Source organism: Sinocyclocheilus grahami, unplaced genomic scaffold (genome assembly GCF_001515645.1).
Source record: "Sinocyclocheilus grahami isolate Dianchi unplaced genomic scaffold, SAMN03320097.WGS_v1.1 scaffold464.1, whole genome shotgun sequence".
Taxonomy (NCBI): domain Eukaryota; kingdom Metazoa; phylum Chordata; class Actinopteri; order Cypriniformes; family Cyprinidae; genus Sinocyclocheilus; species Sinocyclocheilus grahami.
Genome location: NW_015505643.1, coordinates 1,634,661 through 1,652,762, shown reverse-complemented (window position 1 = coordinate 1,652,762; position 18,102 = coordinate 1,634,661). Strand labels below are relative to the sequence as shown.

General features: G+C 38.2%; 2 protein-coding genes across 6 annotated transcripts in view; both read right to left on the bottom strand.

Annotated features, from left to right (window-relative positions):
- Positions 1-738, bottom strand: part of LOC107553066 (sodium/hydrogen exchanger 5-like) — a 19,952-nt gene extending 19,214 nt beyond the window's left edge. Inside the window, 1 exon segment of the mRNA XM_016235154.1 lies at positions 501-738. Coding sequence (XP_016090640.1) covers positions 501-738 — 238 coding nt within the window.
- A 315-nt stretch (positions 739-1,053) lies between these two features.
- LOC107553095 (FH1/FH2 domain-containing protein 1-like) overlaps positions 1,054-18,102 on the bottom strand; it is a 58,807-nt gene continuing 41,758 nt past the window's right edge. For 4 of the 5 annotated variants that reach the window (XM_016235208.1, XM_016235209.1, XM_016235211.1 and 1 more), the window contains 12 exons: positions 17,543-17,700; positions 15,519-15,611; positions 12,628-13,520; positions 11,751-11,906; positions 11,163-11,345; positions 9,787-9,906; positions 9,238-9,399; positions 8,773-8,963; positions 8,397-8,589; positions 4,838-5,006; positions 3,704-3,877; positions 1,054-2,654 (listed from right to left, as the gene is read on the bottom strand). In XM_016235208.1, coding sequence (XP_016090694.1) covers positions 2,575-2,654; positions 3,704-3,877; positions 4,838-5,006; positions 8,397-8,589; positions 8,773-8,963; positions 9,238-9,399; positions 9,787-9,906; positions 11,163-11,345; positions 11,751-11,906; positions 12,628-13,520; positions 15,519-15,611; positions 17,543-17,700 — 2,572 coding nt within the window. In that variant the 3' untranslated portion in view covers positions 1,054-2,574. The other variant, XM_016235210.1, reaches the window with a different exon arrangement.

Here is an 18,102-nt window from a genome sequence, read left to right as displayed (position 1 = left end):
GTTCATTTTGTAAGTTTTCATGCAGGATTGTCATGACAAAATGGGCTTAATAGTGAATTGTTCATTTTATAAACTTCAATTTAATTATTGTGTACATTTGGATTGGTACTTTTAAAATCATGCTGCTGTGTGTGTGTGTGTGTGTGTGTTTTATTGAAATGTTTTAGTTTTCATATAGAAAAATGTATGATGCATGCGAGTAAACATTTATTTTGAATCTTGTGTATTAAAGTATATTTCATATCAAATGCCCAGAAGTTTCAAACATTATTTTTAATATCACAAACAGGAAATAACTTGCATAATACAATGAAACTAATAACTGTATAGGTCTACAACTAAATTACACAAGATTAATGTTTATAAAATGCTTAATATGTCATTATAAAATGCATACATGCATAAAGTATGACGTATCGTGTGTAATAAAAGCAAATTACCTCTTAAAACCGTAGGGTGGCGCTACTATGTAAAAAAAAAAAGTAAGCTCCGCCCCTCACTTCCGGTTCTGTGACTGCAGTTCTGTGGCTGTGGTTCTGAAACTGCTGTGCTGCGGGTCAGCAGCTGGATAGTATTGGTCCTCCCGGGATGTCCGTACTCTTCAGGAACATAGCGCGAGGCGACGGGGGATGTGACGGCAGCTGCGGCGCTTAACGTTACCTCCAGCTCTGGCGGCAGCGATGCTCCTGTCACATCACTAGCCACAGTTATGAACAGGAGCAAACTCAAGCCCCGCATCTTTCCGGCGTGTCATCTTCATTTCTTTCATACACTCCTGTTGCGATGGCAAGCCCTCCGCGGGACGCCCCGTTACCGGTTTACAACATCAACACACACACTCCACTTGCCGGTAACTCGCGTATGCTACGCTGGCGTATAGGACACGTGATTCGGTCGTGCACGAGGAGGTCCTATTTAAGAGCCGTCACCCATCATCCTCATCACAATATTAAGTGCATTAAAAACTCGCATTATCAGCCTATTTCTACGTGCCACGAAAAAGTACATTATGGAGAAATATATTTGTTTTTTATAGAATAATCGACAAGTCGATTTAACCATTTACGCAGTATATTCTAAATAATAGATGACAAAATTATGATTGTAGCTGTCAAATGAATGAAAAAGACGCATGCGCCCCCAGGAGGACAAAACAATGAAGAATTTCTGGCAATAATAAAACAGGGAAAGAAGTCTAATAAAACATTTAATTTCATTTCATTTTAAACAAAGCTTTGTCTTTGGATTCAAGGCCAACATGGCAATGTGAAACAATTCTGAGACGGAATATAATGTCTAACAGAAGCACTGTACTTGCCAACTATTTTGTGCAGGTGTCGAGTGGTGACGGGGACGTACAGCACTGGGACACTAATAGTGATACATTCAGAGTGAAGAACACATGCACCCATGCAGACAGGTAATAAGGTCATACATAAAACAACAGTGATTCATAGTGACTCTAAATTCCTACAGCATAACCCCCTGTGCAAAAAAGCAATACCAAGAAAATTCTTAAAATATGTGCTTGTAACGGTTTTTTTTTTTTTATGCTACAGCAATGTTGTGTCTTTAATGCAACACTTCTCTTCAGCAAGAAACAGAGTGGTCCATCCATGCACATTTAACACCATAACAATGGTATAACTAAAAAGGTTAAACTTGAACTCGTCAAAAACAGCACAAAAATAAATATCAGGACAGAAATGTGATACAGCAGAATACAGGGCTGTGTTGTAGCATCCACAAGCCTACCAAGAGAGCTCTGTGATTAATAAAAGAAAAACAAACATGTGATCTAGTTTATGGTCCTCTCTAATCGAGATCTCCTTGGTAGTCAGGATATCCAGTTGAACATCACCCAGGTGCACATGGGTCAGCTTTCCAGACACAAATTAAACCCGGTCCAAAACTAAAGAGTTTTCAATGGTTAATCATAACTGACAGTGCCGTTTATTCCAGGGTTCAGCTTCATTAATGGGCACAGGAAACCAGTGTGTTTGAGTAACCCTATTGCACTGATCTCAATTACGGGCTTCCATGATCCTAACTTTGAGCTGAGCCATTCTAACAGATATGGCTAAAATAGAAAAGTTTTGTCTTTTAAAAAATTCAGTATTAACTTAAAACCTTTCAAACCCTTAGATACATCTCTTTGATAAATTGTGCTCCAATCTATGCAATCTAAGGCTCTATACAAAATAATATGTGCATCTGGTCAAACTATATAGCATTTCATGTCACTGGATCATATTATATGCAGCTATTCTCCATCGGGAAACATGGGCTGTTATTTAATACTGTGCCATTAAAGTTTGTACCAATCAAATCATGATATGTCTAACGGACATCATGCGCACACTTCAGGTCTCTGTATAGTAATGCAGCTGTTTGTATTTCAGCTGGAAGTACATGATTGAGTTGTTCAGATTGGCAGATAAGATTTAGTTGCAGGCATCCCACAAAATGTCAACGAAGATCCCTTCATCACAGATCTTCCTGTCATTAATGCAGCTCTCCTTATGGCCTCATTGCTGCCTTGCTACAGTTTCCCCCACATGAGAACTAACAGCTTCAGACCTTCCCATTAGTACTGCCGAGGCCAAGGGCCTGCACCACATCCACACTCAGCCCACTCTTCAGAGTCCTCCGCACTGCAACACAAACATCACACCATTAAAACCACAACACTGTATGATATACTATAATATAAAAAACGTAACTCAGTGTCAAACAATCTAAATAATGCATAAACTATTTGCACATGTATAAAGACTGTCTGTCTTTGATGAACTAAACTGCTCTGGAATGGAAAAGGTAAAGCTTTCCTGTAGTTCAAACAGTAGAGCAAGGCGCTAGCAACACCAAGGTCATGGGTTTGATTCACAAGAACTAATAAAAGTGTACCTTGAATGCAATGTAAGTCACTTTAAATAAAAGCATCTACCAAATGTATAAATGTAAATAATAAAGGTGAAGCTGCAGATAAATTAGCAAATATTTAGCAAAATTTTGTGGGCAAAAAGTGTCCATTGTCAATAATGTAGTGATGTATGAAGCACCTCTCACACAGAAGTCACTTTCAAACCAAGCAGCTATCTGTAGGTCAACATGGCAAACTCGCATTACCAACCTGAACCCTGTTGCAAAGTCTGCATGCTGAAATCTTTCCCTCATGTTAAATTCCCAATTTCGTGAATTACTATTCCTATAGAAATGACTGGATTTCGAAAATGTGCCAAACAATGGTAAATCGACTGCGCTTTAAGACATACCATAGACAGCTTCAGCATATTGTAAGTAAACCTAAAAAGTCTCCGCTGTATAGATTATTTTTCAGGTTTGGAGGTTTGTGTGCTTTCAGTTTCCATTTTTAAAAGTACAGTTGCAAGAATGCCCTACAAAAGGCTCTTTGTGGTGTCGATTTCTGAGATGTCTGGCAGTTGAATTCGGAACAAGCAGAAGTAAAGAGGTGGCACGATATGGATCTGACAGGGAGATTTAGGGGCTTTTGAAAGTTAAGCAATGGTTGAAGCCAGATTACATTGTGTTTTGTACACAGATAGTGTTGAATGCAAACAGTGACTAAATCCTTAATCTCATTCCCCAGGTTTAGGGCTAAAACAACCCTCAGAACTAGTTATGTAGTTCAGTGTTCAAAAACAAGAAATAAAACATGCGTTGACAGTCTAAATGTACTTACATGATTTTCTGTTAAGCCGTGAGCGTTTCCGTGTTTTTGGACTAGACGCCCTCTCTGTGGGATTTTGGGTGACAGACTTAACCAGACGATCCATGATCTCATCTGTGGCATCGTCCTGTGAGCTGGCGCTGTCCTCTTTGGCTACAGACATGTTTGTACTAACCCTGCCTAAACCTGTGTAGAAATGACATTAGATCAATCATTACTTTGCTTAATTCCTTTAAAAATCAGTCCAAGATCTTTCAAAGGAAGCGTTAAAATGAATGAGGCTGGTATTACTTCTCAGCAAGCTGATGAAAATCAGTCATTTGTAAAAGATTCACAGATATTCAGGCAAATATACAGTTTGGGTGCAAAGTTTGAATCAATGGCTTATTCATCCAGGTTTTTCCTTTGTCTGTCTTGACAGCCCTCGAAAATCAATTTAGTTCATAATAAATCTGTTAGTTGAGCAAACCCACTCCATGCAGCCTGTGCAGTAGCTCTACCTTCATCATCATCATCATCCTGTGCTGATTGGCTCTCTACTGGTGAAGTAGGAGCGCTGTCAGAGTCATAAGGCCCCTCTGTGAGATCAAATTACCCAGCCTTAATGCTCTCATTAATTACAAAGTTTTACCATATATTAAAAGCTGCACAATTGCTTTATCGTTGCACACATCCATGCTCCAAATGCTGTACCTTCATGACTTAACTGAAGGGTTGGTGAAATTGGAGAAGTGTCACCACCAGTGCTAAGAATCTCTATAAAAGATCCCCAAATTGATAAACAACAAAACTTAAATAATAATAATAATAATGGTAATCATCATCATCATAATCATCCAAACAATTGCAATATATGACATTTTAAAAAGGCAAAATGAAAAAATAAAAAACAAGCACACCGAGCTACATCTGTGTTTGATAACTGAATTGTTTTTATTGAAACTGGAGCCCTTAGTTCTGCTTCTGGAGATCTACCTTCCTGCAGATGTTACTTCTGTGACTGTAATTAAACAAATCTGGATCAACTAAACCAGGTGTGCGAGAGAAGGGATGGAACTAAATTCTAAAGGAAGGTTGGGTCCAAGCAGGAGGACTAACACTGCTCTAAACTGCTACACCTGGATTTGCGTTGTTGTGGTATCTTACTTCGTACAGCACGGCTCCTGCGCAGCTTGCTGTTGTCATTGTTGGCGATGAGCAGGTTTTTCATGTTCTCATGCTCCTCTTGGGCTGGCTCTGATTCTATTGTTGAAGAAACCAGGGATGGGTTGTCCTCCAGAGACAGCTGTGGAACTGCTCCAGAAAACTTCTCGGTCTGTGAGAAAAAAAGATAGTACAATTAGTTATTGGTAATGTTTTTTTCCTCAGTCTACTAAATTGACAATTGAGGTGATACAGTGGGGTTTGTGGACAGGGCCATGAAATGGTTCATTCCTTTAAATGAACAATCTGAGTTCAATACCATTTTAGCTGTATTGACAACATTTGTGGCATAATGTCGATCAGGGCTGATGTCAGGGGGAGGACAACTGAGAAAATTGTCCCAGGCCTTGTGACGTGGTGGGCCAGCTAAATGCTTGATCTTTATAGTATTGAGTGTTCAGAGGTGGACCATAGTTGGGTCTGGACCATGGTCTAGGTTTTGTCTAGCAATGACCTTGATGGCACTGAAATGATGAAGATGTGAAATATTCTCTTATTTTGTTTAAAGAGCATATTTTTTCCATTTAGTACTGCCCAACAGAAGCCACACAAAATAAGTACACTTTACTCTAATCATCGTATTCAAAAAATGTTTTACTCCAGGAGGATTTTTCTGAAGATCAGTGGGCAGTTCAACAGCTCTGGACAACCAAGGGACTCATGAACAACTATCACAAAATATAAAAGCCGTGACTCATCCAGGAAAAATCACACAGCATTAAGAATCAAGCATATGTAAACTTTTTAACAGAGTATATAAAAAAAACATTATTATTATAATTTTTTTTATATTATTATTATTCCTGTTAATTTGTTCAACTTACTAACTTTTTTCAGATTCTACAAGATGTGTGTAAACTTAAGGCCATAACTGTAAATTGGAAGTAAATGAGCAATAATCATTAAAATAGTTCTAAAAATTATTTCAAAAAGACTAAAACATTATGCATGATGGTATACGATTAGTGAAATAAAATGAGAGTACATGCATTTTAAGTTCATGATTTTCCTCAAGAGCTACCATTCCACACCTCTGTGATCAGCTTGCCCCGGGTCTTGGTGCGCTCCCGGTGGACGGCACGTTTGCGTTTCTGGGTGAGGACTCTCTCTTGGGTGGTGCGGTACTCCAGGGCAAACTCACTGATGATCTTACAGAATTGAGTTACTTTAGTGTCCCGCACTGAGTAGGAGGGCTGACCCAAGTACAGCAAGAAAGAATGAAACCTGCAATGTGAAGGAAGTAGAAGTTAATATACTGTATGCTCCACTTCAGCCTAATTAAAAAATTAGGCACAGTCATTCATGCTCATCAACTTATGGGAAGCATCCAAATGAAGTTGGTATCTTTTGGTTTATCATGTTGAAGTATAAAATGGATTACAGTGAGTTTTTTTGTGTGTGTGTTACCTATTAATAATGCGTCTGTGCACTACTTTCAGGATGATGATCCTTTCAGTACAGTCCTTCAGAAATTCTGTCATTTTGTTTTTCAAGTTAGGTTTAGTTTCGTGTTTGGCCATTACTTTAAGGTTGTCCCAAGATGCTTTGCATTTTCTCTCCAGCTGAATAAGGTTTTCAGACAACTGCTCAAAATCCACCTGTGGGAAAAGAGAGGAGGTAGTGTTAAATTATGAAGATAAACAGTGTTATTGACATAGTTACCTTCAAAAGGAGAAACAGAACAGAAAATGTACACAGCAGTTTATTCATTAATGACAATGGCAACTTTTACAAGATGTGCTGAAGAAAACAAACGGCTACTATAAAAGCCTAAAATGAATAAATAGTGTTGAACATGGTTGTATCTAAAAGGTAAGACAAACAGAACAAAGAAATGAAAAATGCATATAAAGCGTCTGAGTCACCTACTTTAGCAGAGCGTGTGTTAGCAGGGATCTCAGAGTAAAGGTCTGTCGTATCTGGGTAGTTTTCCACCACAAAATTGCAGGTATGATGAAGCAGAGACTGCCTGTGTACTGTGTCCTTCACCTCAGTAACCTTCTCCAAATAACTGAGCTCAAAGCCCTTTGCCTGCCAGAGAGACAAGAAGTGACAATTAAAGTCATTATGTGATGTTCAATGAACTACTACATTAACTTTGTTGGAAACTGGTGGGGAAAAGAATATTAAGACAGCTACTCATTAAATCGAGTGGCACAAATGAAAGGACATCATGCTCTGAACAGTTATTAAATGCAGAGTTCAAGAGGTCAGCACAGAAAACGTGCCATGCAGGGTCTTAATCTTTTGCTTTTGTCTTGTCGAAGATAAGATATGATCAAGACATTAGCACACAGAGCTGCTCTGATTAATCACATGTGTTCATCAAGCTTCAGATTGGCGCACATGCGCTTAATACAGGTGCTGTAAAGGTAACTCTGCTCCTAGGACTCACTGCGGAGGAGATGGAGCACTTACATTGGAGCTATTAAGGAAGTTTCCAATGGCCAGTAGTGTTGCTAGGACACGCTTGAAGGTTTTGTTCTTGGCAAGTTGTTCCATACCCAGTTTCAGGTCAAAAAGAGGCTCTGCAATCTCCTGCAACATTCATGTGCGATGGATAGAAAAATGAGAGAGAAAGGTCTGTGAGAAAAAAAGATAGTACAATTAGTTATTGGTAATGTTTTTTTCCTCAGTCTACTAAATTGACAATTGAGGTGATACAGTGGGGTTTGTGGACAGGGCCATGAAATGGTTCATTCCTTTAAATGAACAATCTGAGTTCAATACCATTTTAGCTGTATTGACAACATTTGTGGCATAATGTCGATCATGGCTGATGTCAGGGGGAGGACAACTGAGAAAATTGTCCCAGGCCTTGTGACGTGGTGGGCCAGCTAAATGCTTGATCTTTATAGTATTGAGTGTTCAGAGGTGGACCATAGTTGGGTCTGGACCATGGTCTGGGTTTTGTCTAGCAATGACCTTGATGGCACTGAAATGATGAAGATGTAAAATATTCTCTTATTTTGTTTAAAGAGCATATTTTTTCCATTTAGTACTGCCCAACAGAAGCCACACAAAATAAGTACACTTTACTCTAATCATCGTATTCAAAAAATGTTTTACTCCAGGAGGATTTTTCTGAAGATCAGTGGGCAGTTCAACAGCTCTGGACAACCAAGGGACTCATGAACAACTATCACAAAATATAAAAGCCGTGACTCATCCAGGAAAAATCACACAGCATTAAGAATCAAGCATATGTAAACTTTTTAACAGAGTATATAAAAAAAACATTATTATTATAATTTTTTTTATATTATTATTATTCCTGTTAATTTGTTCAACTTACTAACTTTTTTCAGATTCTACAAGATGTGTGTAAACTTAAGGCCATAACTGTAAATTGGAAGTAAATGAGCAATAATCATTAAAATAGTTCTAAAAATTATTTCAAAAAGACTAAAACATTATGCATGATGGTATACGATTAGTGAAATAAAATGAGAGTACATGCATTTTAAGTTCATGATTTTCCTCAAGAGCTACCATTCCACACCTCTGTGATCAGCTTGCCCCGGGTCTTGGTGCGCTCCCGGTGGACGGCACGTTTGCGTTTCTGGGTGAGGACTCTCTCTTGGGTGGTGCGGTACTCCAGGGCAAACTCACTGATGATCTTACAGAATTGAGTTACTTTAGTGTCCCGCACTGAGTAGGAGGGCTGACCCAAGTACAGCAAGAAAGAATGAAACCTGCAATGTGAAGGAAGTAGAAGTTAATATACTGTATGCTCCACTTCAGCCTAATTAAAAAATTAGGCACAGTCATTCATGCTCATCAACTTATGGGAAGCATCCAAATGAAGTTGGTATCTTTTGGTTTATCATGTTGAAGTATAAAATGGATTACAGTGAGTTTTTTTGTGTGTGTGTTACCTATTAATAATGCGTCTGTGCACTACTTTCAGGATGATGATCCTTTCAGTACAGTCCTTCAGAAATTCTGTCATTTTGTTTTTCAAGTTAGGTTTAGTTTCGTGTTTGGCCATTACTTTAAGGTTGTCCCAAGATGCTTTGCATTTTCTCTCCAGCTGAATAAGGTTTTCAGACAACTGCTCAAAATCCACCTGTGGGAAAAGAGAGGAGGTAGTGTTAAATTATGAAGATAAACAGTGTTATTGACATAGTTACCTTCAAAAGGAGAAACAGAACAGAAAATGTACACAGCAGTTTATTCATTAATGACAATGGCAACTTTTACAAGATGTGCTGAAGAAAACAAACGGCTACTATAAAAGCCTAAAATGAATAAATAGTGTTGAACATGGTTGTATCTAAAAGGTAAGACAAACAGAACAAAGGAATCAAAAATGGATATAAAGAAGCATCTGAGTCACTTACTTTAGCAGAGCGTGTGATTGATGAGATCTCAGAGTAAAGGTCTGTCGCATCTGGGTAGTTTTCCACCACAAAATTGCAGGTATGATGAAGCAGAGACTGCCTGTGTACTGTGTCCTTCACCTCAGTAACCTTCTCCAAATAACTGAGCTCAAAGCCCTTTGCCTGCCAGAGAGACAAGAAGTGACAATTAAAGTCATTATGTGATGTTCAATGAACTACTACATTAACTTTGTTGGAAACTGGTGGGGAAAAGAATATTAAGACAGCTACTCATTAAATCGAGTGGCACAAATGAAAGGACATCATGCTCTGAACAGTTATTAAATGCAGAGTTCAAGAGGTCAGCACAGAAAACGTGCCATGCAGGGTCTTAATCTTTTGCTTTTGTCTTGTCGAAGATAAGATATGATCAAGACATTAGCACACAGAGCTGCTCTGATTAATCACATGTGTTCATCAAGCTTCAGATTGGCGCACATGCGCTTAATACAGGTGCTGTAAAGGTAACTCTGCTCCTAGGACTCACTGCGGAGGAGATGGAGCACTTACATTGGAGCTATTAAGGAAGTTTCCAATGGCCAGTAGTGTTGCTAGGACACGCTTGAAGGTTTTGTTCTTGGCAAGTTGTTCCATACCCAGTTTCAGGTCAAAAAGAGGCTCTGCAATCTCCTGCAACATTCATGTGCGATGGATAGAAAAATGAGAGAGAAAGAGAGAGATTGTGAATGAATGTTTGGTAATGAAAGCCCCACTAAACACAAAGTCATTACCAATCAAGGTCGGCAGAACTCAATTGAAGAAGCCTAAAATGACTAAATTCCTACTGTCAGAGCTAGAGTATAATGATCAGACAGAATGCAGTACTGAAACACACCAGGGCTATGAATTGAAGGCTTAAATTGTGACAAAATACACCAGTGTTCTATAGACAGTTACATATATTAATTATAATAGGGGTAAACAATGCTTTGACCAATGAATATAATCCATTACCTGTATATCTTTAGGGTGCCAAGCAATGCAGCATTAGGTGTGTATATGAGCAGTTATTACAACCGCTCCAAATGCAGCTCATCCAATCAGAATTCACAGTGGGAATCAGATTTATATATATGAAAAAATATATATAATGATAATAATAATAATCTAATGCTTACAAATACATTACCGAACGTTTGGGGTCAGGCTTTTATTTTGTTTTTGAACGACATTAAAAAGGTCATATGATGCTTTTTTAAATATCATTATTTGGTGTATTTGGTGTAACAGAATATGTTGACATGCTTTAATGTTCAAAAAACACATTATTTTTCAAATACTGTACATTATTGTAGGTCCTCTATGCCCCGCCTCTCTCAAACGCTTCGTTTTCTACAAAGTCCCTCCTTCCGACAAGCGCAGTCTGCTCTGATTGGCCAGCTGACCCAGTGCATTGTGATTGGCCGAACACCACAAGCACTCGTCGGAAATGTAACGCCCCTTACCATAATCGCGAGCACACACACACACACACACACACACGATGTGCAAAACTCCGCATTTGAACGATCATAAGTGAAAGTTTAAAAAATCTGTTATTTTGAACTTTCTATTCATCAAATACTGATATAAAATTTATTGCAGTTTCCAAAAAATATTAAGCAATGGCTGCTGAAAAATTCAGCTTCGCCATCACAGGAATCAATTACTTTTTAGAAAATAGATACGTTATTTTTAGCTAAAAATGGATAATTAAAACTTTATTTTAACAGGACTGTTATGGAGTATTAAATGACCACCTCTGCATGGCAATTAACTTAGACTAGTACTAACATATAGTAGCAAACGCATACCAACATATAACTGTTTAGCTCATATTTTATTATGGTCATGCTACTGGAGGAAACTTAGTATAAAAAGAGGATTTATTGTCATAGGGCTCTGACCTTCTCCAGGGTCTCATAGTTCAGTTTAAAGGCCCAGAGCTGTAATCTGGCCGTAAGGCCACTGATGGAGGAGAGAGTGAGCAGAAACTGCTCTGCTGTACCCAGCGGTATATCAGGGTTAGCCAGCTGTGCCTCCTGAATCTTCTGTTTCTCTTCATCTGTTGGAGTCATGGTCAGGATTTTCTACAGGTGGATGGAAGCAGAGGATATTTTGCATCAGATTTGTACTGTAAAAATTAATCATCTGAATCTTTATTAAATTCACATGAATTATAAAAAGAAAGAAAAAGAAATAAATTGTCTGATATTTATGTTTAATATATAAATGAGGGAATGTTTAAAGGGATGGTTCACCAAAAATTCTGTCATAAATTACTCATCCTCGTGTTGATCTGAACCTGTAAGTCCTTTAAGACATTTAAAAATATCTTAATTTATGTTCCGAAGATGAAAGAAGATCTTACAAGTTTGGAACAACATGAGGATGAGTAATTTATAACAGAATTTTCATTTTTTTGGGTGAACTATCCCTTTAAACAAATTAAATGAGCTACTACTGCCCCCTGGTGGATGCTAGTGCTACATTACCTCAATGCCCTCTTTACTGATGGCAAACTCATCAAAGGTGAGGATGGCACTTTTGATGACATGTATAGCAGGCAAAACAGTCATGCCGATGTTGATGGCATTGCTCCTCTTAGGATCAAGCACTAAAATTGCTGCTTTCTTGGTCTCAGCACCTTTCTGTAGGAATAGGATAAAACCATTTATAGCATGCACTGGCCATAAAAAAAAACTGATAAAAAAATTAATGGATAAACTTGATTTAAAATTACTGAGAGGGAACTTTAAAAGCAAAGGAGATCATGCTTTTTCTGTGGTAGGTTCCACGTGAGGTCAGTTTCATCAGTTGCCACCTTTAAGTCTTACTTTATAACTTATTTTTTTAGTTAGATTTTGAATAAACTGTTTGTTGTATGTAATCTTAAATGTTGATTTTAATTATGTTTTTTTGTTTTGTTTATGTTGTAAAGCACTTTGGGGCTGCATCTGTTGTTTATAAATGCGCTATATAAATAACATTTGCTTGCTTGCTTACTATAAAAAAAATTGTAGCTTTAACATTTATTCATCCATATATTCAATAGCAGCATTCCCCCAGCGAGGTGACCTATCATCCTTTAATAGTTAAATGGCTTTAGTAAATTGGTAAATGGTAATTTTTTGTGTAACTCTGAATAGTTTATTCTTAAACAAGTTTGCCGGTTTGTGTTGTCTGGCATACATATACTCTATTTGTTACTTGTACCTGTATGTATAAGATGCATAAGATTGTAGATCTTCACTGTATTTACATACAAATGTGCAAGGATAAATTTGTAAAAATAAAAACTAATAATAATAATAATAATAATTCTTATTAAAGAATTTAAATATCATGGGAAAAAATGTTAGCCTGTCGCACCTTTGCTACTGGAAGATCCTTTCCTTTGGACTCAAACAGGTGCTCCAGCTTAGCTTTATCGACTGCAACCTTATCAAGTGAAGCCCAAACTGTGCCCCGCCCAAACTTGCACTTCCTGGGGCTATCGGGCTGCTTAAGCTCCTTCCAGAACAGCTTGACCGTTTTCCGTTTATTTAGAAAAGCCGGATCATTTCCTTGAGACAGGGACGGAGGGAGGAGTCCTGGAGGAGGAGGAGGCACACTCAAACCTCCAGGAGGAGGTGGAAGAGGAGGGGGTGGAGCCAGACTAGCAGGTCCAGGAGGAGGAGGAGGCGGTGGCGGCGGTGGGGGAGCTAAGCCCAGTCCTGGCACTGGAGGAGGTGGTGGCGGTACTCCATTAGGCAAGCCGGTGTCAAAAGTGTCTATATCCAGCACATCGATATCCTCCTCATCCATCAGATCGGAGAAGTCAAGATCTTTAATCCGCAGGGGTCTGGAGCTGGGCTGCAGCTTCTCCCAGGCATCCTGACTACCCCTGGATAATGGCGTCATCATTGTCTTCTCTAAACTCTGTGAATGAGTCTCAACTTCAATACTGTATTGTGGATGCAGCTTCTTGTTCTGTCCCTCCGCTAGCCTGGCACGAGCGGCCTGGGCAGTGCCTTCAAGGCTCTCCAGCTCCGCCCGCCTGGATGTGTCCTCTGTGGGCTGAGAAGTGTGAGACTGCAGTCTCGAGAGCCGTCCGGCCATATTGGTGATCCCATGGTCCTCAAGTGCACTTTCCAGACTAGGACTTTTTAGGCCTCCAGAAGAGTTGTTGTTTTTGGAGTAGAGCATATCCAGCATGAACTTCCTGTCATTAGAGAGGGTGCTGTGCTCTTCCGCTGCACTGCCCTGATGCTGCAAACCGCCCTCTAGAGGAACCATAAAAATATGTGCTGAAGGAAAAATATTAGGTATACACAATATATCAGTACCATACAGTATAGATTACTGGTGTTTTTTGTATTATTATTTATCAGTATTGGTCGATATTGAATATTTGTTTATGTATTTAGTATTTTATTTAACATAGACAATGGACATGACTGGCCAAGAATTATCTACAGAGATAAATTTCATCTGCAGTCAATGGACTACTGATGAAAAGGCGTATTATGGTAGTACTATAATAAACATTGTTACATGTCTAAAATAAATGAGTATTAAAAAGCAAACAAAAAATGCTACATTGAATATATACATAGATTATACTGAATATATAATTGTGCGTGCTCATTAACTTGTAATTTGTAGCATCATTTGTAGCATTTACAATGACTGATTTAAGTTTTTATTGTTTTACATTCAATTTATTTAAAATTCTACACAAAATAGTACAGGATTTTAATATCGGCCATGTATCAGTTTTCGGTCATAACATGAAAAGTAATCTGCTTATTGATGTTGGTTAGAATTGTTATATTGTGAATTCCTAGAAAGTAAAGTATGCAGCATAATAGTGTTGCCACCTACACTGTAGTTAAGCAATAATCTTTCTTTCAGAATAACAGCTGCAGGCTAAAAGAGACATCCTACCTTCAAAATGCCTAGTGCAAGCACAGATTATGTTGTTCCCACATGCTACCATCCTCTAGCTTCAGTAACCCAGTGCAGACGAACAACAGTAACTCCGCTGAGGTCTAACAGCATTGTAGTGCTAACTGCCTAAAACCTCAATAAGCCAAAACGGAAACTGAAAAAAAGGGGAGATCCCCATCTCAAAATCTAAACAGTTTACATCTCTGCCCTCTACTTCAGCTAATTTATACTCCCTGGACGAAAGGCCTGTTAGTGGCTGTGTCATTTGGAACACGGCCACTAGAGGAAGAGATGGAATCACTCTTAAAAGATTTCCACTTTGAAGATTTCTGCTTGAAATAAAGTTCTTGACTTCCCAAAGAAGCCCTCACACAGAAGTGCTTGACTATTGCTCAGTGTCAGAGATTTTCAATGGGCAGAAACCAGGTTACGAAACCTATTGGTCAATAGATGCTTAGTAGAAGAAAATAGTTGCTTATTAAATTTAAACAAAATATCTCAAAAAGCCATGTCTGCTCGACATAAGTGTTTGGAAATACAACTGAACTCTTGTTTAAACTGCCCCTATTATGCAATTTTTAAGGTTCCTTCCTAATATTGTTTTGGGAGCCTCCTACAACAGGTTTACATGCATGCAAGGTCAAAAAACACTTTCGTTGTCTCGTAATATACATTTAATTTCACTGCAATTCTCAATGATTCGTAAACGATTCGTACAAAGCAGTTCTGAGATACAGTTTCTCTAAACCCCTCCTTTCCGTGAGACTACTCTGCTCTGATTGGTCAGATGGCCCAGTCCTTTGTTATTGGTCTACTGCGTACAGCGCGTGTCGGAAACGAAACACCCATTGCCATAACTGAACTGACAGCTCCGGAGAGAATGTATAGAGAGAAAAGATGCTACACTGTTTCATGGTGGTTCAAGTTGTTTGTGGCCAGACAACGTAGAATATAGGCTAGCATTATGCAAATGTGTTACCCAGTGTCATGCAGCCATCATGGAAATGGGATTCTAATTCCTGACGACTCATTTAGGTGATTCAGAGTCGATTATTTTATTTGAGAGACGATAACTTTATTTACCGTGCACTGTCGGCTTCACAGCTTTGCAGATAGTTTACATTCATCACATACGGCTACATTACACACTGCATGAAAGGCAATATTCGAAATGGCATAATAGGGGCACTTTAAGAGTGACGGCTGGCTAAGCTTTTTAGTAGGTATGTGGAAGACAATGTTTGTTCACGTCATAGGCAGACAGAGAGGCAGTATGAATGACATGAAGAATGACAGAGACGGAGGGTTGTGGTGGGAATGGAATCTCTTGCCTGCTTCATTGTGGGCTGCTGTTGTGTCCTCTGGCTGCTCCAGGGTGTGCCTGGTCAAGTTTACCCCTTGAGACTCCGGACCACTAATAGATCCTGCAAGACACATTGGAAAACCTTGAAAAAAACACAACTTCACAAAGAAAGATCCAGCAGTGCCTAAACCGTACAAAAACTTGACATAATTCCATGCAAAAGTTCATATAACAGTTGTGAATATGTGACACCTCATGAAGCAAACTATTAATATCCAAAAGACAGTCCTGTCCATGCTGCTAATCTACTTTACACATCTTCTCAGTTTTGGTTTGAGAAAATGTGTTTGTTAAACCAGGATCACACAGTCGCCACAGGAAGTTCATAACAGTTAACAGTGCTGTTTTAGCTTGAATTTGCTTTTATTTGAATGTTTTCTGTTTTAATTTTAAAACATTAAGTTCTAGTTGTTGTGTTATGTGCCTTTGTCATATTTAATGTATTTTTTATATTAAAAAATTACCATATATTTATTTATTTATTTATTGCCAAACACCCTAGTTGTTTGGAATTTTTCTTGGTGAGCTCATCAACAATAATAACGAACATTAAAATACATACAATATATAAATACATACACAAACACAACTATCTATGTCCTATCAATTATAAGGAGTGAAATACAGATGCATAGACACCAGAGGAATTAAGAGCATGAACAATCCCACAATAAGTGCTGTTCAAAAAACATGTAGACTTAGTTTGAATTGCTCTAAGGCGTCTGCCTGAAGGAAGAGGCGTAAAGAGGTGTCTGGCTGGATGTAAGGGATCTTTCAGGATTGTTAAACCTTTTTTCTGCAAAAGTGAAACATAGATCTCATCAATAGTGGGAAGATCACAACCAATAATTTTCGATGCAACCCTTTAGCTTTCATTTATTTTTATTTCAGTTTTAGTTTTAATATTTTAGTGTTTCAACTTAAAATAATGTTATTTCAGTTAGTTGCCAAGACAACACTTCTAAAATAAAAAACTTTTTTTTCCATGTAATATTTATTTTACCATACCTTTATTCTAATTAACAAAAAAAGTTTTATTAATAGTTTAGTTTTCGTTAACAACAACAACACCGTATCTTTTTTGTATTCCACAGAAGTAAGTAAGTTATATAGGTTTGAAACCACAACTGCATACAGTAGTTTATTAGTGCATTTAATTTACTGCTAATGAAATATAGCTTCTCAGATGCAGCAGTGATGTGGTCTGGCAGTTGCATACATGCAGGCCATTGTCCAACTATCATTTCTGCTTCCATAACGATCAATCATCTCTCTGACACTTAATTAGCGACTTTCAGCCTTGCAGGACCAATTTTTCCAGAAGAACACAAAAAGATCATCTCAACCTTACAACAATAATCATGTTAGGCAACTTCCTATCTATGCTTGGCGTAAACCAGATGACCCACATGCAAGCAATAATTAAAAGTGTGCAGCTCTAAAAAGCAGTCAGAACCATCACAGTTGGAATGCTGAAAGTTATGAATCTCAGCAGGACACATTACATAATCATGACAAACTTGCTCTAGAACAATCAGAGCACAATCCAGACTTGGCAATTAACAGTATATGTGCAATAACCTCAAGGAGTTGACATACAGAGTGTAGACTAGCTTGTAATTCTTCATGACAGTGGACACACACAAACAAGACAAATAAATGACCACAAATACGCTTACACACTCATAAGCATTCAGGTTTAGTAAAGCCTCATTGTTCAGGGGAAAGCAGAGAGATTAAGATGTCGGATCATGACTGGAGTCTTGATAGATAGATAGATAGATAGATAGATAGATAGATAGATAGATAGATAGATAGATAGATAGATAGATAGATAGATAGATAGATAGATAGATAGACAAGCAGAGGAAGAGAACAACAGAACAAAAAGAGAAGTGGAGTGGTGGAGAGATGGAACGCAGCCGGTTGAAAAGGAAGAAATCTGCACAACAGTGTGACATTGTAAGGAACAGAAGGTAAGGGTATCAGCACCTGTGGTGGTTGAGCTGGAGACCGGCTGCTTGGCTTCAGTAGCTGCCTCTACATCTGCAGACGCCACACTCTCGCTTAGAGAAGGTCTCTCACGTGTGCCGTATGACTTACTTTTCTTCTCCCACTGGGATACAGCCAGACTACGCAAGAAATTGTCTCTATAAAGCCAACGGAGAAGCACTCATTTACTGAGATGTAAATGGAGGGTTTGGTACACATAAGTGTTCTGATTCTGCAGAATACAGTGAAACCATAAACTAGTTCAAATCACAAAGGCATATACTAAATTTGAGCTGGACTGAATACTTTCTGTTTGTCCAGACTTCTATTTAGTACAGTAACAAAAATATAAACTTACCTGTCAAAAGTTTGGGATCAGAACGATTTTTAATGTTTTCTACAGGAGTTTCTTATGCTCTTCAAGGCTGCATTTATTTGATCAAAAATAAAGGAAAAATATAATTTTGTGAAATGTTATGATGATGTAAAAACGTTTTTCTATTTTAATACACATTAAAATCGAATTTATTCCTGTGATGCAAAGCTGAATTTTCAGCATC